The sequence below is a fragment of the Panthera onca genome, chromosome E2 (assembly GCF_046562875.1).
Source record: "Panthera onca isolate mPanOnc1 chromosome E2, mPanOnc1 haplotype 2, whole genome shotgun sequence".
In the NCBI taxonomy this organism is placed as follows: domain Eukaryota; kingdom Metazoa; phylum Chordata; class Mammalia; order Carnivora; family Felidae; genus Panthera; species Panthera onca.
In genome coordinates this window covers 9,259,260-9,286,650 of record NC_138353.1, presented here as the reverse complement: position 1 = coordinate 9,286,650, position 27,391 = coordinate 9,259,260, and the positions used below count along the sequence as shown (strand labels likewise).

General features: G+C 44.5%; 1 protein-coding gene and 1 pseudogene across 11 annotated transcripts; one reads left to right on the top strand and one right to left on the bottom strand.

The window, feature by feature from the left end:
• Positions 1-1,486: 1,486 nt before the first annotated feature.
• Positions 1,487-24,232, bottom strand: CARD8 (caspase recruitment domain family member 8). 11 transcript variants are annotated; one of them, XM_060651614.3, is made up of 12 exons: positions 24,130-24,232; positions 21,449-21,552; positions 19,799-19,957; positions 17,506-17,670; positions 13,136-13,191; positions 10,933-11,083; positions 9,911-10,140; positions 9,575-9,837; positions 8,171-8,296; positions 7,703-7,844; positions 6,052-6,096; positions 1,492-2,678 (listed from the first exon to the last, which is right to left on the bottom strand). In XM_060651614.3, the coding sequence occupies exons 2-12, from the start codon at positions 21,505-21,507 to the stop codon at positions 2,407-2,409; spliced, it is 1,668 nt and encodes a 555-aa protein (XP_060507597.2). In that variant the 5' UTR covers positions 21,508-21,552; positions 24,130-24,232; the 3' UTR covers positions 1,492-2,406. The 11 variants fall into 11 exon arrangements, with proteins under 11 accessions (XP_060507594.2, XP_060507597.2, XP_060507596.2 ...); XM_060651613.3 differs by lacking the exon at positions 24,130-24,232 and adding an exon at positions 22,548-22,679; XM_060651615.3 differs by lacking the exon at positions 24,130-24,232 and having other exon boundaries at positions 20,650-21,552.
• On the top strand, positions 13,827-15,269 carry LOC132691287 (density-regulated protein pseudogene; annotated as a pseudogene).
• Positions 24,233-27,391: the final 3,159 nt, after the last annotated feature.

The window sequence follows — 27,391 nt, the reverse complement described above, 5'->3', positions numbered from 1 at the left end:
ATGAGCAGGGGAGGGGCAGAGAGAGGGGGAGACACAGAATCCAAAGCAGGCTCCAGGCTCTAAGCTGTCAGCTCAGAGCCCGACGCGGGGCTCGAACTCACAAACTGAGAGATCATGACCTGAGCCGAAGTCAAACACTTAACCAACTGAGCCACCCAGGCGCCCTTCCTCATGGGTTCTTAAAGCATACTCAGCAATTGCAAGTAGAAAACATATATAACATTTTTCTGTTTGGGACTTTATTATATATAGAGAGAGGTAATATTGAAGACAACCCGGTCATAAAAGGTAACATGGCCAAAATGGTGGTAAGGCTTTTAGATTCCACTTTATCTTTATTTTTTCCTTAAGTAGACACCCCACCCAGTGCAGAGATCAATGCAGGCCTTGAACTCATGACCCTGAGATCAAGATCAAGACCTGAGGGGAGATCAAAAGTCAGACACTTAACTGACTGAGCCACCCAGGCGCCCCTCTAGATTCTACTCTAACACAATATTGATACTACCACTGAGGCATTCAGTGTGTATCTTTTCATCTCTAGTGCAATCACCAAAAAATACACGACCACATCTTGTCAAAAACACAACAGATAAATTAAGGTGGAATCTGAAAAAACTCTTCACGTAACCCCTGAAAAGCCAAGAAAGGAAAGATAGCCATGCAACACAAAGGGCATAAACAGAAAACAAATACAAAAATGGCTGACCCAGGCTAGATTCTAACATGTCAACGATTACGTTCAATGTAAACGGCTCTACGTGCCAATTAAAGCAGAGATTGTCAACGTGGGTTAACAAAACAAAAACAAACTGACTCAACTCTATGCCGTCTTCCACAAAAACTCACTTCAAATATAATGAAATAAGTTGAGTTCAAAGTCAAAGGGTAGCAATAATTATGCCATGCAAACACTAGTTCAAAGACGGCTGGGATGGATAGAAAATGGCAGGGCCCAATGGAGACTCCAAATGTCAGGCTTATTTTTGTGACATCCTTAGCCAGGAGGGCCTCTCTCAGAATCAGCTGGATGCTCTTCATCTTTCCTCTCGCTGGTTCTGTGCAGGCCATTTATCCATACTTCACCACTGTGTGGACCTGCCTACGCCCAGTACCAGCCTATATTCCAGCACCAAAACGTTTTCTGCCAACGTTCACATGGGCTTCCATTCCTGTGCTCTGTTCCATGAAAGGGACTCAGATCATTCTGGGATAAATACCAGTGGATAAAATGTTAAAGACACAGCATGTTTTTTTTTTTTTCAACGTTTATTTATTTTTGGGACAGAGAGAGACAGAGCGTGAACGGGGGAGGGACAGAGAGAGAGGGAGACACAGAATCGGAAACAGGCTCCAGGCTCCGAGCCATCAGCCCAGAGCCTGACGCGGGGCTCGAACTCACGGACCGTGAGATCGTGACCTGGCTGAAGTCGGACGCTTAACCGACTGCGCCACCCAGGCGCCTCAACACAGCATGTTTTTAATAACGACAACATTAAGACTTAGGAATGCCATGAATGTCCTCAACAGAGAGGTTTTTTTAAAAAAATGTTTATTTATTTATTTTGAGAGAGTGAGAGAGAAGGGGAGGGGCAGAGAGGGAGAGAGAGAATCCCAAGGAGGCCCCACACTGTCAGCGCAGAGACTGAAGTGGGGCTCGAACCCACCAACCGTGAGATCATGACTTAAGCCAAAGTCAAGAGTTGGACGCTCACCTGACTGAGCCACCCAGCCCCCCCCCCCCCACCGCCAACAGAGAGTTTTTGTAAGACTTCCTGCCTTTTGTTGTGAGACGGTAACATCCCAGAGGTAATGTTCACCGGAATTGCTTCTCACATTGCTCAGGAGAACTGGTCTCCCTGGGCCTTGTCAATCACGAACACACTTGCGTTTATCTGCCTCTGCCCAGATGTCCAAGAAATGTGCCAATGGATGAAACAGGATTTTTTTTTAAATTTTTTCAATGTTTATTCACCTTTTTGAGAGACAGAGACAGAGCATGAGCAGGGAAGGGGTAGAGAGAGGGAGGCACAGAATCCGAAGCAGGCTCCGGGCTCCGCGCTGTCACCACAGAGCCCGACGCAGGGCTCGAACTCACGAACCGTGAGATCATGACCAGAGCCAGAGTCAGATGCTCAACCGACTGAGCCACCCAGGCGCCCCAGGATTTGTTTTTAAAAAGCACTTCGAGGCAGTAGTCCTCTCTTCAGATATTCTTGACGTTAAGATATTAGGATACACTAATAGGTCTCCGCGAAATTACACATCAGTCCTCAGGAAAGCCTGTGTGATGTGTTTGTGTTACCTGGACCTCGTGCCTTGGACCCTGAACTCAATGATCACACGTCCGTTTATCCATTTGCAGCGGAGAACACTGGATTCTCTCTTCCTGAGTATCGGTCTGAATCACTGTTGTAAACTCTGCTGGTTGAGGTAGGACATCAGATAAGGGTCTCTTCTACTAATGCTTTTGAAGAGCACCTTCTGGGCCTGGTGCCCTTTATTCTCCACCATCCTCAGTAGGGTCTCGTTCCTTCTCTGCTGTGTTGGCATCTGCTGCACCATCTCCTTCTCTTCCTCGGTGAAGACCCCACGGTCCTGAAGATCATCCAGGACTCCATTCAGGTTCCCCAGCCTGGCTTGAAGATGACGATGGTGCTCCTTCATAAAGGCCACAGCTGGACAGAAGGAAGAGTTGCAGACTCAGAAAGGGGAAGCTTGTTTATAGGGGTCAGGACCCATGCCCAGCTTCAAGACATAATTCTGCATGGAGACGTTGCTCATTCTCTTTTGCGGGCTGCCCGGGTCTCACAGACGCACGCTCGGGACGCGCAGTCCATTCTCGGGGGTCAATGAACCTAGGGAGAACTCAGTGAGACCTCTTCTTCAATCCCAGCACCCTCCCCTCCAAGCTCTGAGCACCTCGCCTTCGCTACTTTCCGGTTGTCATCGGAACCCTAGAGAGAGGGCTCTACGTTGCCATCCATCCAACTACTCATCCTTCTAACCGTCTCCGAGTTCATACATTGCCAGCAGCTGTGCATGACACCAGAGAGGCAGATGGATAAGGCTGGCTCCCCACCCTCAAGGGTCTTCTGCTGCTGAACTGTGTAGAAAGAGATTTACCTGGTTAAGGACCACACAGGAGGGACAGGGGCACTGGACAGAAGAAGGTATTTTGCATCATGCTGACTCAGGGTTCCTGTTGGTGCCCATGTATAGTACCTCTGTGACCTTGGCCAAATAACATTGCTTTCTTGTTCCTCAGTTTCTTCACTAAAAGTGGGGGGGGGGGGGCGCCTGGGTGGCTCAGTCAGTTGAGGTTTCAACTTCGGCTCAGGTCATGATCTCACAGTTCGTGAGTTCAAGCCCCACATTGGGCTCTCTGCTGTCAGCACAGAGCCTGGAGCCTGCTTCAGATCTTCTGTCCCCCTCTCTCTGCCACTCCCCCGGCTTGCACTCTCTCCCTCTCTCTTTCTCTTTCAAAATAAAACAACATTTTTAAAAAAGTGTGATTGCTTTTTATGTACAAGTCATGCCTCTAGAACTTTTGCTCTTAACACGGTGGCACAGGTAATTCATGCCCAGTCATCTGTGGCTATAGCCAAACAGCTTAATTTAATGACGTGATTTCTGTGAAGTCTCGGTCTTTGTACTGAAAAGTCATTGCAAGTGTATGGTCAGTGACCCCACAGTTTGAATGAATGATGTTGCTGCCACAGAAAGATTCTCAGCTTAACCTATTCTTGCTGCCTCGATTGTTTCAACCTTCCCGTTTGTTTAGCAACTGCTATTCAACCTTCTTTTTCTTAAGTGTATTTACTTTTTGAGAGAGAGAGAAAGAGCACACGCGCACGAGCAGGAGAGGGGCAGAGAGAGAATCCCAAGCAGCCTCCACGCCATCAGCGCAGAGCCCGATGCAGGACTCGAACTGGGACATCATGACCTGAGCCGGGATCAAGAGTCGGACGCTCAACCGAATGAGCCACGGAGGCGCCCTTGCTATTCGATCTTCTTAACTGGACATAAACTTCACTTTTTCCTTTTCTCCAGGATGCACTCTGAGACGTTTTCAGCTCCCTCAATGCTAGATCCAAGCTCCTCGTGTTATCCTCTTCTAAACCCCTCCAGTTTTCCTTGGCAACACGCGCCACAAGTATATTTTGATAAGCAGTGTGGAACAGGCTTCATTGTTTTCACCTGCTGGAATAGAAACCCCATGCGTGCAGAGTGTGTCTGTCTCAGGCTACACTGCATGCAACATTGTTACTTCACGGCCACTACCATGTCCCCACTCTGATGCTCCTCTGTGATTGTCTGGGGAAGCCAGCCACCGTTTATTGACAGGACTAAACAGAAGTGGACCATATAAAGCACAAATACAGGTACCCTGATTATTTAGCATGCTACAGGCCTTTGATAAGCTGTGTTTGTCACCAAGATCATTTTTATCACCATAGTCCCATGAGGGACAAATGTCACCACAGCCTTCAGGTCACAAAGGAGGGGATGACTAGACTGTGAAGCAAAGTCTTCACGGAAGAATTAGTATCAAAGGAGGATTTGAAGGATTTGTAGGACTTCTTTAATGTTTACTTATTTTTGGAAGAGAGAGAGAACAAGCAGGGTAGGGCCAGAGGATGCGAAGCTGGCTCTGGGCTGACAGCAGTGAGCCCGATGTGGGGCTGGAACTCATGAACCGTGAGATCATGACCCGAGCCGAAGTCGGATGCTCAACCAACTGAGCCACCCAGGTGCCCCGGAAGGAAAAGAATTTTGGTATTAAGTGCAAGATGCCACCATGCCAAAAGGGAAAGAGGGGTAAAGAGGTGTCATGATTCATGGCACATGGTGGCCAAGATAAAGATTTGACTCAAGATGTGGGCCGGCAGAAGCTTCTGAAGGGTCTTCTAGACAGAGTGAATGAGTGTCAGTTTCATCCTTCAGACGACAGGTGACAGATATCTCTTGCTCAAGAGCTTGTGTGATAGGAAGGGTAGAGACCCTGTATTAATGCTACACACTCACCACCTACATTAAGTCCTTTCAATTTCCTTTATGAAATCACCTTTACCTGATTCTTCACCAAGAGCTGTAGCTGAGTTTGAACCCAATTGCAACTCCAGGTGTGGGGCCTGATTTTCTCCAGCTAGTCTGCCTCTCTGGACCTCCTGACAGCACCCGCTGGCCAGGATGGGTCTGCTGCCATTTCAAGCCAATGCGATACCCGAGGAGCCTTCTCCTCCCTGAGAGACACCAGAAAATGCTCTCCTTCTCCTCCTGGATGATCTGTTTTGACAAAGGGGGCCCGTCACTTCTACTGTGTGGAGCCTGACAATCATGGCCAACAACGTGGAAGGCAGAATGGAGTCCTCTGAATCTTGGCTCCTTATTTTATTTTATTTTATTTTATTTTATTTTATTATTTTATTTTTAAAAGTTTAGTGCGATTGAGTCCCACGCTCCTCCGACTGAGCCAGCCAGGTGCCCTTTGGCATTTTATTTTAAATAATTTCTTTCCCCGCTACCTACCATTTCCATTAACCTTAACCAATTCCCAGCTAACACCTGATCTTGACATTTACAACAGCCTCATAAGCCAATGCCCACTTCCTGTTCATTCCTCACTCACAGTCATCCACACAGTTCCGAAGAGTGAGTGCATTGTTACTCACCCTTCAAAAGCCCACCTTTGCCTTCGGACTAGGCTCCAAAAGAGTTCAATGATCATCCTTATGCTTACAAGTTCTGTTTCTTGCCTGCCCCTCTGGTCTCATGTGGTCTCCGTCTCTCTAAAGTTTGATCCCCAGCCGCCTCAAACTACTCTTACTTAAAGTTCAGCGGATGCAAAATGGTTTCCCAAAAAAGTGTGGTTGCACGCTCAGAGTCTGCGTATTACAGCCTCATGTGTTTGCTGAAGTGCATCAGACTCTGTGTTTGTCTCTGGAACCACTTAGTCTTTGTAAATGAAGAGAAGGTATGAACCCACATTGAGCGACATCACTCAAAGATCTCCTGAAATCAGACTTTTGGTGGAAACACTGCACTGACCTGGGAGGGGAGGAGGGGCCGATGTAGCACCAAACTGGAGCTCCTCTAGGAAGGAAGGAAAAGTTGGAGAATGATATGAAATCAGCTGTATACCTTTATTTAGTTTTTCTTTTCTTTTCTTTTTTAAGTTTATTGTTTTAGTAATCTCTACGCCTATCTTGGGGCTGGAACTCATGACCCCGAGATCAAGAGTCACATTGCTGTACTGATCGAGCCAGACAGGTGCCCCTTGGTTTCTCTAGGCTTTGATGTAACACACTAAAATAATTTTTTTTAATTTTTAAATGTTTTTATTTATTTTTGAAAGAGAGAGAGAGAAAGAGACAGAGCATGAGCAGGGAAGGAGCAGAGAGAGAGGGAAACACAGAATTCGAAGCAGGCTCCAGGCTCCGAGCTGTCAGCACAGAGCCCGATGCAGGGCTCAAACCCACAAACCATGAGGTCATGACCTGAGCCGAAGCTGGACGCTCAACCGACTGAGCCACCCAGGCACCCCTGTAACACACTAAAGTAATTTAATTCCATTTCCTAAGTGAAGGATCCCATTCGAACATTAATATACAAATGGAACCCCATGAGGTAGAAGGTCACTCCCTACCCATTAGGGAAATGCATCAGAGGAAGGAATATATTTTCCCAACATTCCTTCTATTTCTATTTATAAGCCAGTATGTGAGACAATGTGAAGCCAACCCTTAAGTTATCATACTGTTCTACATAAATTATCCTCTAGGAAACAGAACTACCCTATGACCCAGAAGTTGCACCAGAAATTATTTAGCCAGAGGATACAACAAGGTCCAGATTTGAAGGGGTTCATGAGCCCCAATGTTTATAGCAGCATTATTTACAACAGCCAAACTATGGAAGAGCCCAAGTGTCCATCAACTGATGAATGGATAAAGAAGATGTGGCATATATATGTGTGTGTGTGTGTGTGTGTGTGTGTGTGTGTATTACTCAGCCATCAAAAAAAATGAAATCTTGTCATTTATAGCTATGTGGATGGAGCTAGGGTATACTATGCTAAGTGAAATAAGTCCGTCAGAGAAAGATGAATACCATAGAATTTCGCTCATATGTGGAATTTAGGAAACAAAACAGATGGACATATGGGAAGGAGAAAAAAAAAAAAGAAAGAAAGAGGAAAGCAAACCATAAGCGATTCCTAATGATAGAGAACAAACTGAGGGTTGATGGGAGGGAGGCGGGTGGGGGAGGGGCCAGGTGGAAGATGGGCACTAAGGAGGGCACTTGTAATGATGAACACTGGGTGTTGTATGTAAGTGACGAATCCCTGAATTCTACTCCCGAAACCACTATTGCACTAGATGTTAACTAACCAGAATTTAAAGAAAAATTAGGAAGAAAACAATTATCTTCTAGGCAAACGTGTTTTGGCATGAAATACCATCATGAAGTGATTAAATGTGAACAATAAGCGAGTACATTCCTTAAACCTTCTAACACTGGGGTTGTTGATAGTGCAGAACTTTGGACACTATAAACTGTCAGTAGATTTATTTTCTTCTCTGGGATGAGACCATAAACAGACCTTCTCCTGTGATAGACTTCACTGCAACCAAGGAGACAGGTGCATGATTTCCCCCCCCCCCCAATTCTAGCCTTATATATATATTTTTTTACCTACCTGGCTTCACCAAAGTGTACCAGATCAAAGTCTTGTATCTTTTGTCAGTAATTTCAAGCATGATTGGTTCCTTCATCCTCCCAGCATAGACTTTAGAGAAGACCTGGATTTCTCCAGGGTTCCTGTAGGATAATTTCAACTCCTAGAGGAAACACATGACTTAAAGCATCGGTGGGGGGGGTGAGGGGGTGGCAAGTTCTGTTTGCCTACAAGAAACTGGCCACTGAAATATAATCCATTTCCCATACAATCTCATGGCTGGTTGAGAGGAAAACAGAGGGAGAAAGGTCAACATTCTTGGTAAGTTTACAATTTCAGGAAATATTATTGTTCCATGGAAGGAAGAGTAGACCAGCTCTTATCAGGACATGGTTCAGAGAATAATCTTCTCTCTTTTTTTTTTTCTTCAAAAGTACAAAATATTTTTGAAACATGTGTTCAATTTGAGTTAGATCCAATTCTACTGACCTTGGGTATTATTTCCAGGGGAGGCAAACAAGACACAATATAACGGGAACCAAAATTCAGTGGGTCCACTGGGGGCGAGGTCTGCAGACGCACACCTTGAAATTTAGCTTCCTCCTCATCTATTGCCTGAGGAAGAAGCAGCAGAAGCAAATCAGAGGGCAAAGCTAAAAGGAAATAAGCAAAAGCAGTCGCATACAAAGTTCTCCATACACGGTATCAAGTAGCACGTATGACATCATTCAATGGACGTAAAGGTTCGTGTACAGACTGATACATTCAAATATATATGTATATACCTATATATATGCATATTCGTATATATATGAATATGTCTCTGTATATAAGGAAGGAATGTCGTTTTGAAAAGGCTCAGGTCATCATCTCACAGCCGTGAATTCAAGCCCCGAATCAGGGTCTGTGCTGACAGCATAAAGCCTCCTTGGGATTCTCTCTCTCTCTCTCTCTCTCTCTCTCTGCCCCTTCCCTGCTCTCTCACTCAAAATAAACAAATAAACTTTAAAATATTTTCTCTTGTATTTTAAATACCCACGGTTACTCACAACCTAACAACCGCCAGGCCCACACTTGCCTCTTACTGAGCTGTAGGAAAATTAACCAATTGGCCAGAAAATCAGATGAGTCTTCCCCCACTACCCTCTCCACCGAGGTTGGAGGAACAGAAGTGATACTCTATCCAGGGATGCAGTAACTAGGGGGCCACAATGGCCACCAACACTTCTGCTTCAGCACTAACCCTGGAAGGGGGGGGGGGGGACTCTGAGCCTTTCACAAATGCACAGGAGGAGGATGACTGCAGAGGGGCGCGTGTGTGTTTCATTTAGATATTACTAATGTCCATTTCTACAATGAAATCTCTTCATTACCTCTTCTGCCAGTCCCCATAAGTCTCCTCTCCCTTTTTTGCTTCTCCTTAAAAGCCGGAAAAGGTAGCTCCATTTTTAGCAGAACCAAACTCCTATTGGGATCATTGCGTATGGCTCTAGAGTCAGCACCTACAGATTGACCTTGTGAAGGGTGATTCATGCTTCTATCAATGAAAGCTGTGCCTTGACTTTTCCTTTCTATGTTTGTTTGTTTGTTTGTTTGTTTGTTTATTGTGTGTGTGTGTGAGAGAGAGAGAGAGAGAACGGGCCAAGGAGGGGCAGAGAGAGAGGGAGAATCCCTAGCAGGCTTCAAGCTGTCAGCACAGAGCCCAACACGGGGCTCGAACTCACAAAACTGAGATCATGACCTGAACCAAAATCAAGAGTCCCACGTTCAACCTACTGAGCCACCCAGGTGCCCCTGTGCCTTGACTTTTCCGTTCAATAGGGAGACAGAAGGTCCAAGGTGATAGGCTGAAAATGTAATTCTCACATCTTCTCCCAAATCTGCAGGACTTACCTTCGTTAGCAAGGAGTCGCTGGGGATAAGATACAAGTGAAATTTCACATCTTCGGGGTGGAAGTGATAATAGATTAGTGCCGTGGATGTGATGGGGACCGAAAGACAGGTCTCTCTGGCAAGTCTCAGCAGGATCCCCATCAGAGAGAAGCTAGGGTTTTCCAGGATGGCATAGAAAGGCTCCACTCGGGCTGGTGGCTCCAGGACCATCCCTTCATCCTTAAAATGAGCAACTTGGAACCAAGAGATATCGACCTCATTTGCTGCAGGGCAACCAGAAAGGCCATTAGACAATGTTCCCCACCGTCCCCACAGCCTCCTCTCTCCCCTCTGTACCTGGGAGGGAGATGACGTGGGGGAGGTGGATTTCAGTGATGACCCCCTCAGGCTCCACAGAGATGTCAAATAAAGGGCCGGCCACCATCCACTTCTCGTGATGCTGTAACTTCAGGTCCAGGTGCCGACCCCAAGAATCGAACGTAATCGTCACGGTCACTGCTGCTGATACCAGGAAGCCAAGGCCTGTTGCTGGCCACAGATAGAAGCCGGCCACGGGGAAGTGGACACTGAAAAGAGTCAGAATGATAGTCATACAGGGACAACACCAGGACTTTGATTTAAAGAACAAACGTGCAGAGGCACCGAGGTGACTCAGTCAGTTGAGCGTCTGACTCAATTTCAGCTCCACTCATGATCTCACAGTTTGTGAGTTCGAGCCCTGCATTGGGCTCTGTGCTGACAGCATGGAGCCTGCCTGGATTCTCTCTCTCTCCCTCTCTCTCTCTCTCTCTCTCTTTCTGCCCTCCCCACCACTATCAGAAATAAATAAACATTTAAAAAATAAAGAACAATTGTGCAGAGGGATGTGATGTTTGGGGTGGAGCAAGGATTAGAAAATTCTGTGGGGGGGAGGGGGCCCCTGGGTGGCTCAGTTGGTTGAGCGTCCAACTTCGGCTCAGGTCATGATCTCACGGTTTGTGAGTTCGAGCCCCGTGTCAGGCTCTGTGCTGACAGCTCAGAGCCTGGAGCCTGCCTTGGATTCTGTCTCCTTCTCTCTCTGCCCCTCCCCCACTTGTGCTCTGTCCCTCTGTCTCTCAAAAATAAATAAATGTAAAAAAAATTTTTTTTTAAAGAAAATTCTGGGGAATTAATTAGGCTTTCTGGGCCCTGATTTCTCTGTATTCTACATCTGTCAAAATTAAAATACCAACTCGGAATATGGAATACAGAGAATATTGACAAAATTTCAGATGTCTTAAGAGATATGTCATGTACGTGTATACATGTTAAGTATCACACATTATATACTTTCTTTATAACAGAATTGTGTTTAAACAATCAGCATCTTCGATTCTTACCTGTATCTGTTTGCACTCTTATCAATCAACTCAATATCCACATTTCCTTCCGGTCCCAGAAACTGATTACTTTTACAAACCGGTTCAGTCCCAGAACAGAGTTTAGCAACCAGGTGGGGCACTACTGTCTTCTCTTCCCAGCAAGTATCTTCTGAAAAAAATATATTGCATGTGTCATATGTGGATTGTTGAAAAAGGCATGGCCTGAAGGGGTCCTGGATGTTGAATTGCACATGTACTGTTGGGAATCCAGATATCAGAGAGAAGGGTATGGGACTAGCACAAGCGGCTTTGTTTTGAATCCACACAGAGAAAGCCACAAGAAGGTTCTTTGTTACTGCTGAAATTACACCCCCAAATTTAAGAAGGAAGTCAGGCTGGGCAGCATGAGGGGCAGGGGGTGTATTTGCCTAAGTCAGGAACCACAGCAGCTAAATTTCTACATGGTCCCAAGGAGCAGAAAATGCTTGTTGCTGGTGAGGGAAGCCAAGTCCATAAAGCGAACAAGCATGAAAGCTGAAGAGGCAAAGACACATCTGTTCACTCTCGTCCTCTCCACCATCCATCTCGTGGCACCCCCAGACCATCGCCCGTTCCCTGAACGCTTCCAGGATCCGGCTGGGCAACAATGCTTGGAGACCCTCCGTGCACGCACTGCTGAATTCATTTCCCACTGCTTAGGCTCTGGGCGAGGATGATTTGCATAGAACAAATATCTCTAACCTGGGCGATAGAAATCTTTTAGCCACTGTCCTCTGACGAAAATTGGTTTATGAGGAATTATATATGATGGAATCTCATTTTGCAGAGAGTAGAAATCTTGTATAGGAAAAATGAAAAGTCTCAATTAAACAGTTACTTAACCTCTCTGAGTTTTTTTCCTCATGTAGAATTGCTCTGAATCTTGGTACCTGGCTGTGTGATACCCAGCGAAAATAGCACACAATGTTAGCTATTCATGTGATTAGCTTACCCAGTGACCACATGACTGGGAAGACAGGAGTTGGGCTGGGCATCAAGATACAGCCAACACCAGTGCCCTGCTCTCCTTGAATCTCGCATGGCTTTCAAACTACTTCACACCATGTAGGACAGTTTTCAACCATCAGCAGTTAGAGGTGGAGCAAGTAATGACAGAATCTAAAATAGTCATGTTGGGTAATTTTTTCCAACCCAACACAATGAGCATAGATATATGGGCTGAATTTGAAGATGGAACCTATAAGAAGGTATTACTGGTTAAATGAGTCATAAGAGGGGCGCCTGGGTGGCTCAGTCAGTTAAGTGTCCAATTTCGGCTCAGGTCATGATCTCATAGCCCATGAGTTTGAGCCCCGCATCAGGATCTATGCTGACAGCTCAGAGCCTGGAGCCAGCTTCAGATTCTGTGTGTCCCTCTCTTTCTGTGCTCATCCCCTGTTCATGGTCTCTCTCACTCTCTCTCTCTCTCTCTCTCTTAAAAATAAATAAACATTAAAAAAAATTAAACGAGTCATAAGAAAGAACTCTTTATCCAATAGGAAAGGTGTCCTGGTGTCCTTACAAGAAAAGGAAGGGGGACCAGATGTCTCTCTCTCTCTCTCTCTCTCTCTCTCTCTCTCTCTGGATGCACAAAGAAAAGGCCATGTGAAGACCCAGGGAGAAGGTGGCCATCTACAAGCCAGGAAGAGAGGCTTCACGAAAGACCAAATCTACCAGCCTTTGATCTGAGACTTCTAGCTTCCAGAACCATGAGAAAATTAACTTCTATTGTTTAAGGCTCCTAGTCTACCGTATTTTGTTATGGCAGTCCTAGTAGACTAATACAATGGAAACGTCTCCTAACCAAATACAATCCAATGCTGCCACACCTCACCTACCAGCTGGAAGATTTCTCACCTCTAAGTTTGCTTTATTTGTCTTTGAAGTAGAATCTATATAATCCACTCATAGAGTTTCCATGGATAATAAAAAGAGAATATGTGTAATAACCCTAATAGAGTATTTGGAATATGGAATTCATTCCTGATATAACGTCCAAGATTTTGAGTACTTCGTATCCCCATTTAAGTTGTATGGAGGATGGTGTTAGAGATAAGAAAATTTGTTTTTGGTCGTCACTGCCATAAAGGACTTCAACACTGTCTTCTCTATGTAAAGCCACGGGACATTTCCATCAACCCACTGACGCAGCCCTGACCTCATCTCTATGTTAGCCAATTACCTGATTCTTGACTCTGTGAAGATTCCTGGTCTTCAGATTCGCTTCTGAATGGAGAACTTGAGTGTCAAAAATGAGGAAAATATTAGAAATTAGTTCACAGCAGGCACCTGGCTATCAGTAGAGCATGAGGCTCTTGATCTTGGGGTCATGAGTTTGAGCCCCATGTTGGGTGTAGAGATTACTTACAACCAAAACTTAAAAAAAAAAAGAAATAAATCAGTTCACACACACGCAATAATAATAATAATAATAAATAATAATAATAATAATAGTAATAGTAATAGTAATGAAAGGGATGTGATTAAAAACTAGAGCTGTTTGGCCCAAACAGTGGCCACTAGCCAAAAGAGGCCATTTAAACTTTTAATTTAATTTAATTTAATTTAATTTAATTTAATTTAATTTAATTTAAAATTCAGCTCCTCAAGGGTGCCTGGGTGGTTCAGTTGGCTAAGAGTCCAACTTCATTCAGGTCATGATCTCACAGTCCATTGGTTTGAGCCCCTCGTCGGGCTCTGTGCTGACAGCTAGAGCTTGGAGCCTGCTTAGGATTCTGTATCTCCCTTTCTCTCTGTCCCTCCCCCACTCATGTTCTGTCTCTGTCCATCTCTTGAAAATTAATAAAATTTAAAAACAATTTAAATTCAGCTCCTCAGCTGTACTATCCACATTTCAAATACTTAATACCTACATGTGGAAAATGGATAACATATTGGCTACTGCAGAACAGAACATTTCCATCATCATGGAAAGTTCTACTGGACAGTTGTATTAGACTCTCAAAAAAGAGATAACTTGGACAAAGAGAGGTTTGTTAACAAAATGTAAGTATAGTAGAACTAAGAGGATCTCTCATACCAAATGTGTTTTGACCACTCTACCTCTTCTCCTATTATACCAGTGTCCAAAGTGGCCATACCTAACTTCTATTGTTTAAGTTGCTCTGGCTGGGGGGTGCCTGGATGGCTCAGTCAATTAAGTGTCCCAACTCTTGATTTCGGCTCAGGTCATGATCTCATGTTTTGTGGGTTTGAGACCCACATCGTTCTCTGTGCTGACAGTGCAGAGCCTGCTTGGGATTCTCTCTCTCTCTCTCTCTCTCTCTCTCTCACTGCCTCTCTCTCTCTCAAAATAAATAAACTTTAAAAAATATTTAAGTTGCTATGACTGTGTCACTTCAGCTGGCAGTAGGGGCAGGACTGGAGGGGGACAAGAATTTTGTGACCACATGGGTTTGTGAGATGCGACTGCTTATATTTCCAAATCCAATGGGCATGATGGCAAAGGAGGTCTGAGAGACAATATTCCAGGGCAAGTTAGATGCACGCTACCCACTCTGAGTCTTTTACTGTGGAGTCTTTTTACTACCAACAAAGTACTGTGAACACACGTGCCTGGTGTCACTAAATGTCAACAGTGGTTAGAGAAGGATTTTCCAATTTTAGTATATGTGCTGCCGAAGCGAACACTAGAGAAGAATTTTCGAAATGAGCCTGCAAAACTTCCTGGAGAAAATTCACAGAAACAAGAAGCTGACATCGGTGAGGGTCAAAAGACACAGCAGGGGAAGAGGAAGAGAAGAAAAAGCAGAAGAGAGGTAGAAGAGGTCCAATAAAGCAAAAAAGAAGACTGTACCACAAAAGATTCTGATCGCCAAAATTCCCAGAGTGAAGAAGAAATATGTGACAGGATTACGTGGCTTTGCAACTTTCGAAATTGATCTTAAAGAAGCACAGAGACTTGTTGCTCAAAAATTCTCCTGTGGGGACTCAGTAACAGGAGAGGATGAGATCATCATTCAGGGAGACTTTATATATGACATGATTGATGTCACTCAGGAAAAAATGGCCAGAGGTGGATGATGATGGCTACAAAGATCTTGGAAAAGCAAAGAAGTGATTTTGAAAATTTGTCTGTAGTTAATGATCATAACTGAGAGTTGATGTGGCCAAAGGGAGAGAGGACTTAAATACATACACACACACACACACACACGTACACGTACACACACACATGTTTATGTGTGTGTGTGTGTGCGTGTACGTGTGTGTGTGTGTGTGTGTGTGTGTGTGTCCTACAGTAAAACTGTAGATTTCAGCACACTTGGTATTTTCACTGTTCTGGATAAGGTTGGTTCGTTTTTTTAACTGCCAAAGTCTGATAAACAGAGGGGAGACTGTAATGCTTATACATGAAATAGAATTTAGTCAAATAAACATTTTGGGTCATTTAGCATTAATTAATTAATTAATTGGCTCTCATTTGTGTCATATAACTTTTGGAATAAAAACACTGAATTAGCAATTGACTCATGGGTGAAACACATGCTCCCATAGCAGTGGTGCCCAAACTTGACTGCACCTGGGAAGCTAAACCACTCGCCCCCCCCTCCCCTGCAACTCACACACATACCTATCACAAAACACAGGTCACAGCCCGTACCAATTAAGTCAGGAGGTTGGTGGTGAGACCAAAGCACCATTACTTTTAAAGCTTCCATGATTCCACTATTTAGACAAAGCTGAAAATCATGATCTATGGGGTGAACTAGTGGTTCATGAGGCACCTGGTTGTGAGAATCTGTCCCTAACACATGACGACAACCAACACAATCCAGCCTCTGTCTTGGGGAGTTGGAAATTTGGAATGAATCAAGACCTGGGGTATCACAAGGCAAGAATCCTAGTTCCTAAAAAGAGGTATGATGAAGGACGCCTGAGTGGCTCAGTCAGTTGAGCGTCTGACTCTTGATCTCAGGTCATGATCTCATGGCTGTGAATTCGAGCTCTGTGTTGGGCTCTGTGCTCGTCATGAAGCCTGCTTAAGTTAAAAAAAAAGGGGGGGAGGGGGAGATGTGATGAAAGAGGAAACAAAAGCATTGTTTTCTGTGGGTAAAGTAGTTATTGCATAATTGCTTCCATGGTATCATGAAATGTCTAGTTTCACTGATGTGTTCTTAGATTCCCTTCATTTCTTGATCTATACACGTAATCCTTGATCCCCAAACTCCTTATCTATTCCTTGCTATGTCTATTCACTTAAACATGAAAGGGATTAACAGAGAAATTGATACACAGGCTATGGATAAAAAAGAACACATATTTGCAGAAGTGGACTTAAAAGAAAGAATCTGTGGCTCTTTTCTCAAAAGCGTTCTTGGGCAAGCCACGTGCGAGAAACTTGACCTGCCCTGCTCAGTCTTGGCGCTATGTCTGAGGCTACAGAAGCAGTCATGGATTGTGTTGGCCCCATGCAAAGCACGGAGGTTACATACACTGCCTTCTGTGTGATGCTCCTGCACGCTGGATTCCAATGGGTGGCAGAGGTTGGGATTTCGGGGGTGGGAGGAAACCCTGGTGAGCGGGAGCCAATTCATCCCAGTAGGTGGGATCCGACTGTTAAATTTTTCAGGAATTTTGTGTGCAGGTTGTTAAACACAGCTATTATTAAGAATTAAGTTACCGGGGCGCCTGGGTGGCTCAGTCGGTTAAGCGGCCGACTTTGGCTCAGGTCATCATCTCACAGTCCGTGAGTTCGAACCCCGTGTCAGGCTCTGTGCTGACAGCTCGGAGCCTGGAGCCTGTTTCAGATTCTGTGCCTCCTTCTCTCTCTGACCCTCCCCTGTTCATGCTCTGTCTGTCTCTGTCTCAAAAATAAATAAACATTAAAAAAAAAAAAAAGAATTAAGTTACCTAAGACTTTCATTTAAATAGACCATATTACAAATAAATAAATGCTCGCATTTTTACTACATCTTACTCTGCACTCTTTTCTCTAAGTTTGTTATTTATTCTTTTGTCATCTCTACACTCAACATGGGGTTCCGACTCAGGGTCCTGAGATCAAAGAGTTGCAAGCTCTTTCTACTGAGCCACCCAGGCGCCTCTATACTCTGTACTCTTGAGGTTATGCTAGTAGTTTGAAATCCACCATGATACAAGTAATCACCCCACAGAAATTGGACGGCACTACAAATAAAAGCTCTCTCCCTCCCCTGAGGAAGCTGGTGTTGAATATTTTCCAGCACACCCCTTCAGGGACTCCCCACTCCGTCCTTCAGCCTCGTCATGAGCCAGATTCCCAAGGCACTGAGTTAGCAATTTGTTTTGGTTCCCAGCTTAACCAATGACACAGTGATCTTTGCATCCATGACTGCCTTTTCGCGTATAGCTTCTCATCCTGCCTTCCTGGAAGAAGAGGTGGTTGATCTCATTCATAAATTTGTGGGTTTGCTGGTAAGACTGTATATTCATTCTCCCCCTGATTCCCATATAAATGACCAAATTCCCCTGATTCCTGTGCGCCCCTCTGGTATCGAGGAACAGAATCCAGTACTGTTACAGCTTTTTCCATATAATCATTCCCCTTACCAGGAAATCTCTTCCTCACAGGACTCAGTTCCAAGAGCAGTGATGTGCGGTGGTGGCTTTGATATCAACACTTCACAATATCCTCCATTTTCTGAGAAAGTAGAAAACTGGTCATCCTGTATGTGCACAGCCGAAGAGCAGGGGTGAGATACGTCATCATATCCACTGCACACAGAACGGAAGTTGTGTTATGAATACAGCGTGGAGGCCTGGTGGAAGGACAATCTTGGCAGCGTGATTTTATGTTAAAAGCCATGGACCCCATGCTTTGTCTTTATAGAAGTCTTCTCTCAAGCCCCCGTGAGCCCATCTCACCCCGCTTCATACCAGATTTCACTGTGTCTCTATTTCCCATTCCACATTGCTCTCTCCATCCCGGGAAGCAGAACTCAGTCGATTCTCAACACCAAGTACTTGCTGTAACCTTTTGTTTCATACTAGATTGTTGACCTAAGTGACCTTGTTGAGAAGTTTAGGGAGAAGAGAAGATTCCTAGCTTATATTCTGCCTTCACCCATCATTGGTGCCCGAGAGAATGGGACCCTAATGTGAGTGTGTGAAATTCCAGGATATCAGTGAGATTATGTTCTGTAAGAACCCGCCCAGAACAGGGGCACCTGGGTGGCTGAGTTGGTTAGCAACAGACTCTTGACTTTGGCTCAGGTCATGATCTCATGGTTTTTGGGTTCAAGCCCCAAGTTGGGCTCTGCGCTGGCAGTGCAGAGCCAGCCTGGGATTCTCTCTCTCTGCCGCATCCTTGTTCATGCTCTCTTGTTTTCTCTCAAAATAAGTAAACATTTAAAAATGTAAGAGGAGGGGCGCCTGGGTGGCTCAGTCGGTTAAGCGGCCGACTTCAGCTCAGGTCACGATCTCGCGGTCCGTGAGTTCGAGCCCCGCATCGGGCTCTGGGCTGATGGCTCGGAGCCTGGAGCCTGCTTCCGATTCTGTGTCTCCCTCTCTCTCTGCCCCTCCCCCATTCATGCTCTGTCTCTCTCTGTCTCAAAAATAAATAAAATGTAAAAAAAAAAAAAATTAAAAAAATAATAATAAAATAAAAATGTAAGAGGAAAAGAACCCATTCAGTACTAATGCTCCTTTTCTACCTCCTGCCTCCACATGATGAGATACACCTGAGATGCTAAACGATGGCTATCAGGCTTATTTCCTTCTTCCACTGGGGATCCTCGTCAAGATATGGAACAGAAAAGTCCTATGCTAGGTCCTTTCTTCTTCTTCACACTTGAGAGCTGGGGTCCAGGGTCCCTTGGCTGGCTGATATCAAGATTGGGGTTAAGAGCAAGGGAGCATCCTTTCGGCCAAGACCTGTACTGTCTAACATGATAGCCACTAGACACACGTGCCTATTTAAACTTAAATTTTAATTAATTAAAATTTAAAATCAGTTTCTCACTTGAACTAGCCATATTTCAAGTGGCCAAACATCGCAGGTGGACAATGGTTTTCATATTAGACACCACGCATATGAGCTATGTCCATGCTGGCAAGAATTCTATTGATAGCCCTGACCTTAATCATCTACGATGGTTCACTTGACTAGAGATTGGCATTGGAGTAACTGGCATTGGTTCAACCAAATAAAGTGGTTTATTGAGTCCTACAAGCCACGGTACCCTGTATAGAAATATCCTATTGAGAAAGGGTGGATAGACGAAGCAACACTGAGAAATTCTTGTGTTCATCGGCAATATATTCCAGCCTGTCAAATATTACCTTGAAATAAAATCTATATCTGAGTTACTAGTACTGGGTCAATGTCAATTTCCAAATTGTGGCAGTGATATTTTTGTTGTTGTTGTTAATGTAGTTAGAGACAGAAGAGTGGGGGAGGGGCAGAGGGGGGGGAGAGAGAGAGAGAGAGAGAGAGAGAGAGAGAGAGAGAGAATCTCAAGCAGGCTTCATGCTCAGCTCTGAGCCCAATTCAGGGCTGGATGCCACGACCCTGGGATCATGACCTGAAATGAAATCAAGAGTTGGCACTCAACCGACTGAGCCACCCAGGCGCCCTGACAATGACTATGGTTATAAAAGATATCATCATTAAGGGAAGCTGGGTTGAGTGAACATTTTTGCTCATTCTGTACTACTTTGGCTACTTCCTGTGGGTCTTAAACCATCTCAAAATAAAAAGTCATAACGACGAAAAAGAAAGAACAAATACGCTGATTTTTATGCAAATAATCTCAACGTCTTTGCTTTTCACTGATCTCTCTGAGACAGAGGGACAAGATCCAGAATCTTCCATTTTATCCACACTGAATATAGTATCTCTTACCTGAGAAAGTCAATTTTGCATTGGTCCTGAGAAGGGGTAGAGATCTGTTTTTGTTTTTGCTTTGACCGGGCGGACATCCTCCACGGTGACAGGTAGAAGTTCTCTGAGTGGTAGGCGTTCTTTTCCACTTTGTCTGCATCACTGCTGCACACACACAACCTGGAAAACACAAAGGGTGTTGTGATTTGTGTGTATGTGCAGGGAACTGGATGGGGGGATGGTCTCCTCACTGTGATGCAGTGGAAGTAACACAAACCAGATGCCTCATCCTCAGAGTGATGCATTTTCTGATGTCCACCTTGGGATTCACTTATTTCACTGTGTTGACTGTTACCCCATCACCACTCAGCAGACAGTGAGCTCATCTCAGGAGACATGGCTCATTTGATTCTCAATGCTTCAGGTTCATCACATGTATATGTAATACTTGGTAAGACTTAATACAGACTCGAATATAACTTGTACAACAATATTGCATGGTAGTAAAGTAGGGAGTGTGAGAAGTTCCTTACTCTTCTGCTGCCCTTCATCGGTCCTAAAAAGGGGGAACTTTTGTACAATTGCACCACACTAGATGAATTAAACTTCCCCCAAAGCAACATCTGTTTATTTAGTGTGAGTTTGTCGTGACTATGGCGACCAAAGAGAAGAGAATCCAAAGGCTGGTTCTTGGCACTTACAGCCAAATCAACATTGTTGCTTAACTCTCTGAGGGAAGTATCAGTTTCCTGACTTGTAAAGCAAGGATATAACACCATCCTCACAAATCCTTGTGATGATTAATTCTAGCAGGGTAATATTACCCAGTACCCAACCTAAAAAATGTTAGATTCCCAAAGAAAATAACTCACGTCAGTCACCCTCAATACTCCCTAGCATGGGGGCTTGTACACCTGCCATATTGGCTGCATCTTTGGTCCAATTCATTTCTGTCCAGTTCCAAGATGAGGCAAAAATGTGCTTTCATTGGTCACAAAGAAAACAAGAACCTCTGGAAGGTGTGCTGTTGAGGAGTAGCTGAAGCGTTCATGGATACAGCCTAGTGAGTTTGCCTTGTGCCTTGGGATGGTCAAAAGCACAGCCATGGCATCAGGGAAAGAGTTGGAGGAGACTCACTTGTGCTCAGGTATGAAGTTGTGGTCAGAGTCAAGGTCATATTACCCAACGATGGAGAGAGAAAGTCTAGGTAGTGCATCTGGCCATCCAGGAAGGTGTTCCCCCTCAGGTATGTTGACACGAGTGAATGAATAAGAAATGTAAGCAGAGCCTTTTCTTTAAAAAGAAAAAAGGAAAAAAAAAAAAAAAAAAGCAAGGACACCTGGGGGGACTCAGTCGGTTAAGCATCTGACTCTTGGTTTCGGCTCAGGTCATGATCTCACAGTTCATGAGATTGAGCCCCGCGTTGGGCTCTGGGCTGACAGCACAGAGACTACTTGGGCTTCTCTCTCTCTTCCTCTCTCTCTGCCCTCTCTCCCCCTCAAAATAGATAAATACACCTAAAAATTTTTTAATAAAATGAAATAAGTAAAACAAAAAGACCGTAGTACTCAGTATTTCATGCATCAATAATGAGGAGGCAGAGGAAAATAATGAGGTACAGAGGATACAAAGCCATCAAGAGTCCTCGAAGGGCAGTATATATACTCTCACCATGTCAAAGGGCATCTCTTAAATATGCGTATCCTTTTCTTAGATGTATATTTTTCCATTTTATCAGCCGGTGTGTTTACCTCTCTGCTACGTCTCTATTAACCCTGAGAAAAGAAAAGAAAATTGTATTCACATAAGTTGGAAGAACCTGCAGATAAATGTTAGCTTTTATGTCGCCACACAATTGCCAACATTGTTTATTGTCCGCTCAAAAGAGGTACATCAGGTGAATTGTTCCCAGTAATGCTAGGCAATTGGAAGAGAGACCCAGAAAAGACTGTGAAGTTTAAAAATTATTTTTTAATTTTTCAATTTTTTAAGTGTTTGTTTCTTTCTGAGAGAGAGAGAGAGTGCAAGCAGGCTAGGGGCGGGGGGAGGGGGGGGCGGACCGAGGATCTGAAGTGGGCTCCCTGATGACAGCAATGAGCCCAATGCAGGGCTCTCTCTCTCTCTCTCTCTCTCTCTCTCTCTCTCTCTCTCTCTCTCTCCTTCTCTTCTCTGTCTCTCTCTCTCAGAACAAATAAACTTTAAAAAGAAAAAAAAAACCCAGAAATCAGAACCACATGGTAAACACGGGCAAATACCAAAAACCATAGTACCGATTAAAACTCAAAGAGATTCATTACAGCCCGATACCGAAGAAAGATTTGTAGGAGGATATTACAGACTCTGCAGAAGTGAAGGTTTTTTCCAGGTTAATTTATTTATCTTGAGAGAGAAAGAGAACAAGTGGAGGAGGGGCAGAGAGAGGAGACAGAGAATCCCAAGCAGGCTCCCCACCACCAGCATACAGCCCAACACAGGGATCAATCCCAAGAACTGTGAGATCATGACCTGAGCTGAAACCAAGAGTCTGTCCTCAACTGACTGAGCCACCCAGGCACAGAAATGACTTTGATTTTGCTTTCTTCTGAGTCAGATGCCGGCTCTGTCTGGCTCAAATCTACCCACAACCAGCTGCAGGGGGTTCTGAAAGCCCACTTCCCCTGCTGATTTCAAAAGGAGCTTGGAACTAGGCAATCTGCAGCCAAGGGCATCCTCCCATCTGTCCCTCCCTCCCCTGAAGCCACCCTACTTGATCTTTTCCTGCAGTACTTACCTAAGTCTCGGTTTCCCCAGGGCACAGAAAGGAGAAGGCAGAGCTGGTGGCTCAGACATCCCCGGGCTGCCCCAGGTTGTGTTCATCTGGGGAAAGACTGCCCCAAAGTGAAGAGGCTGAGGCTGAGTCAGAGGAGAATTAGGGACCTCCTCTTATTAAAAGAAGAAGTCCGGCCTCTTGTTATTTATGACATAATACTTTCCCAAGAATGTGTGATCACTGATGCTCAATTTTACTTTTTTTAACGATTTTACTTGTAAGTAATCTCTACCCCCAACATGGGGCTCAAACTCACAACCCTGAGATCAAGAGTTGGGTGCTCTACCCGCTGAGCCAGCCAGGTGTCCCACTGATTCTCAGTTTGAAATGTAATTATAATAATACTTTTACAGTAATGTTGATACTAATAATTTTGAATTGTGCATGTAATACTGTAATTATTAGAAGGTAGCTTTGTTGGGGCACCTGGGTGGCTCAGTCAGTTAAGGGTCCGACCTCAGCTCCGGTCATGATCTCACAGTTTGTGAGTTCGAGCCCCACGTTGGGCTCTGAGCTAGGCATGAAAACTAATTAAAAAAAAAAAAAAAGGCAGTAAGGGGAGCCTGGGTGGCTCAGTAAGCTAAGCATCCAACTCTTGGTTTTGGCTCAGGTCACGATCTCACAGTTCCTGGGTTCAAGCCCTGCATCAGGCTCTGCACTGACTGTGCAGAGCCTACTTGGGATTCTCTCTCTCTCCCTCTCTCTGCCTACTCACACTGTCCCTGTCTCTATCAAGATAAATAAATAAATTTTAAAATAAAATTAAATAAATAGATAATGGCAAGAAAAAGCAACCCAACTTTATTATTTAAGAAAAAATTTTTTAAAAGCTTATTCATTTTTGAGAGGCAGAGACAGAGCACGAGCAGGGGAGGGACACACAGAATCCGAATGGGATCCAGGCTCTGAGCTGTCAGCACAGAGCCCGACATGAGGCTGGAACTTAGGAACTGTGAGATCATGACCTGAGCTGAAGTCGGACGCCCAACGGACTGAGCCACCCAGGAGCCCCAAGCAACAACCCAACTTTAGATGTTGGCCAGGATCTGGATGTCATTGTCCTAATGCTCACTTTTTTTTTTTTTTTAATTTTAAGTCATCTCTGTGCCCAACATGGGGCTCAAACTCACAACCTTGAGAACAAGAGCCACGCGCTCCCCTGGGTGGCTCAGTCATTTGAGCGTCAGACTTCGGCCCAGGTCATGATCTCGAAGTCTGTGAGTTCAAGCCCCGCGTTGGACTCTGTGCTGACAGCTCAGAACCTGGAACCTGCCTTAAGCATAAACACTGCTTCAAATTCTACATCTCTCTCCCTCTCCGCCCCTCCCCTGCTTGCGCTCTGTCTCTGTCTCTCTCTGTCTCAAAAATAAATATTAAAAAAAATAAAAACAAACAAACAAACAAACAAACAAACAGTCACGCGCTCCACCAACCGAGCCAGAGTATCGAGTAGGATATAGAGCACCGTTGTTCAGTTGGCCAGGGACACTGGCAGCAAAGGATTGCAGAAAGGAGACCAATCAGCAGGGCAGAGTTTACTCACTCTTCTGGGGAGGAGAGGGGCCAGACATCTAGAGATGAGCTGAGTTCCCGCCAGGGAGTTTTAAGGGTTTGAGAGGGCTGAGGCTCTGTCCTCAGAGGGGCCAATTTCTCGACAGGGTAGTTAGACCTAGAGGTGGTAGGTTTTTAAGAAACGCTGTCCAGGATGTGGGTTGTGGTCAGGCTAGAGAAGAGTATGGTGCCTACTTTCTGAGGTTGGTGGGTACCCTGACCTAGAAAAACAAAGAGTTCAGGGTCAAGGGCACACTTGACCCTGTGAGTCTTGCCACTAAGTGTGGCTGGTGGGGCAGAGAGCCTTGAATAGATTCCTTTCAACAGTCATTTTGGCTTTAGTGCAAAACATCCTAGGGGACGCCTGGGTGGCTCAGTCTGTTAAGCATCCTACTTCAGCTCAGGTCATGATCTCTGGGTTCGTGAGTTCAAGCCCCATGCCGGGCTCTGTGCTAACAAGCTCAGAGCCTGGAGCCTGCTTTGGATTCTGTGTCTCCCTCTCTCTCTCTGCCCCTCCCCAGCTCATGCTCTCTCTCTCTCTCTCTCTCCCTCTCTCTCTCTCTCTGAAAAATAAATAAACATTAAGAAAAAAAATGTTAAAGATCCCATAATTTGCATACTTTGAAATTTTCCTTTTATTTCAAAATAATACGTGTATTTGTAGCCTTGAGTTGTTTTAGGGGTAAACAAAATAAAACCTTTATTTTTCCAAACCTGTCATTGTACCTTAATTGTACAGTATGATGTGTGTGTCACTACTGATATATTTTTGTATTTGTTTCTACCATATATTTTGTGATTTCTATTTTGCCTTATTTTAAATGTTTATTTATTTATTTTGAGAGAGAGAAAGGGAGAGGCAGAGAGAGAATCCTAAGCAGGCTCCACACTGTCAGCACAGAGCCTGACACGGGGCTCAAACTCAGGAACTGTGAAATCATGACCTGAGCGGAAACTAAGAGTCGGACACTTAACTAACTGAGCTACCCAGGTGCCCCTATTCTGCCTTATTTTAGGAATTTTTCTTTACCCTTTCTTGCTTCAAGTTTGATGAGAATGTTTTCTTGTTCTGTTTTTTTTTTTTTCTCTCCCTTTCTTGGTTTTGAAATCTATGCTCTGTTTTTTTACAACGACCTGAAAATTGTAGCACACATTTATTTAATTTTTTTTAATAAACTTTTTTTTTAAGTAAGCCCAGTGCCCAACACAGGGCTCAAACTCATGACCCCAAGATCAAGAGTCATTTACTCTACTGACTGAGCCAGGCAGTACCTCTGACACACATTTTAAACTGAACAAATTCTCTAAAAACATTTTTTATTGCTTCTCAACAAAATGAAAACGTATTCCAACTGTCTTCCTCCTAAATTCAGTGCCTTTGCCGTCCAAGTTCCAGAGTTAACCCACAAGTCAAATGTCTTCTTAGATAGTCACCCGTTATGGATATTCTCACGCCTGGTTGCCATTTTCCTTTCGCGGTATTTTTCCTATCCTTCTGGTCTGGCAAGTATTTTCCCATCTTCATTCTTGAGATGTTTTGTTTTTAATTTTTTTAATGTTTATTTATTTTTGAGAAAGACAGACAGAGCATGAGCAGGGGAGCTGAAGAAACAGAGAGAGAGGGAGACACAGAATCCGAAGCAGGCTCCAGGCTCCCAGCTGCCCACACAGAGCCTGACGTGAGGCTCAAATCCACGAACCGTGAGATCATGACCTGAGCTGAAGTCAGACACCCAACCGACTGAGCCACCCAGGCGCCCCTCTTGAGATGTTGTTTGGTTGAATATTCAGTTCTAGGTTGACAGTTCTTTGTGTTATCAGCATTATTTAACACATAGCATCAGATAGCATTTAAGGTGAATGTTTAATGACTAATGTTTCCGGCCAGAGTCAAATCTTGACACACTCATCCCTCTTTCTCAGAGACAAGAAGGCATTTCCTTCCAGTTGCTTTTTCTGTTTGAACCTCAGTGTTGCCCTGTGGTTAGGTGTGGATCGCCTATCCTACCCTCTCTATGATCTCATTACAGGATTTTCAATACACAGATGTGCATCCTTTGCTCTATAATCTGTATGTTCTTTTTTTTTTTTTTTAAGTAGGCTTCATGCCCAACCGTGGAGCTTGAACTCACGACCCTGAGATCAAGAGTCAAGAGTTGTGTTCCACCCACTGAGCCAGTCAGGCGCTCCTGTATGTTATTTTATTTATTTTTTAAATTTTATTATTGAAGCAGAGCAGACATACAGTTTGTTTCAGGTGTACAACGTAGTGATTCGACAATTCTATACATTACTCAGTGCTCACTGCGATGAGGGTAGTCCCCAGCTATCACCATATAACATTATTACAATATTGTGTTCCTTCCTTAGGCTGTACTTTTCATCCCTGTGATTTACTTGTTTTATAACTGGAAGCCTGTACCTCTTAATCCCCTTCCCCTATTTTGCCTGTCCGCCATCCCCCTCCCCTCTGGCACCCACCTGTCTGTTCTCTGTATTTGTGACATGTTCAAACCTTGATCGCCATTTCTGTGACTTCCCAGACTGCCCTCTGGATAATTTCTTCAAATCTACCTTCCGGTCACTAACGATCTCTTCCGGGTTGTTGTTTTTTTTTCCCCTAATACATTGCTGAATCCACCTATCGAGGCTTTATTGTCATGCTGTCCTTCAAAGATCAAATTAGCTAGGGGTTAAAAAGCACAATGTTTTCTTGCGCTGGTGAAGAAAACTCTTCCTTCCTCCCTTTGTGAATTTCTTTTCCAACTGTGATGTGCACCATATCGCAAGCCCGCCAGGCTGTCCACGTTTGGGTTTTCCTGTGAAACTGTCTCTCCTTCTAGTCTTTCTGCCTCTCGTCTCTGGGTATTTCCCCACATTTCTTGTTGTCTTGTCTATTTCTGACATAATCAGAATGATGCTCATGCTGATGCCACCATGGCAGAGAAGGAGCGCTCTGCAAACATTGCTGAACAAACACACACAGCTGGTCCTGAGGCCACAACACAGCGCTGGGTCTCCTTTTGCAATATTTTACTGTAGTTTTAACAGTCCAGCCGCAACACAGGTGCAGGAGATACAGGGACTGGTCTGGGGTGTTTGAACCCAGAGAAGAGAAGACACAGTCATGACTCTTGTCTCCAAATCTCAGAATACATATTCTGGGGAAGACTCCATTTGTGTGTTCCCAGATGGGGTCCCGAGGGCTAGCACATTGTTCTGAATAATAGTAATTCACGATAGCCACACTTTCA

Excerpts from the sequence above, each read along its gene's own strand:
- CARD8 (XM_060651609.3), bottom strand. The coding sequence starts at position 20,082 with ATGCATCACTCTGAGGATGAGGCATCTGGTTTGTGTTACTTCCACTGC. Across the intron at positions 13,192-17,505 it reads TGTGAGGAAGAGATTTCCTG|TTCTCCATTCAGAAGCGAAT; the intron begins GTAAGGGGAATG and ends TTGACACTCAAG. Across the intron at positions 9,838-9,910 it reads CCACGTCATCTCCCTCCCAG|CAAATGAGGTCGATATCTCT; the intron begins GTACAGAGGGGA and ends GTTGCCCTGCAG.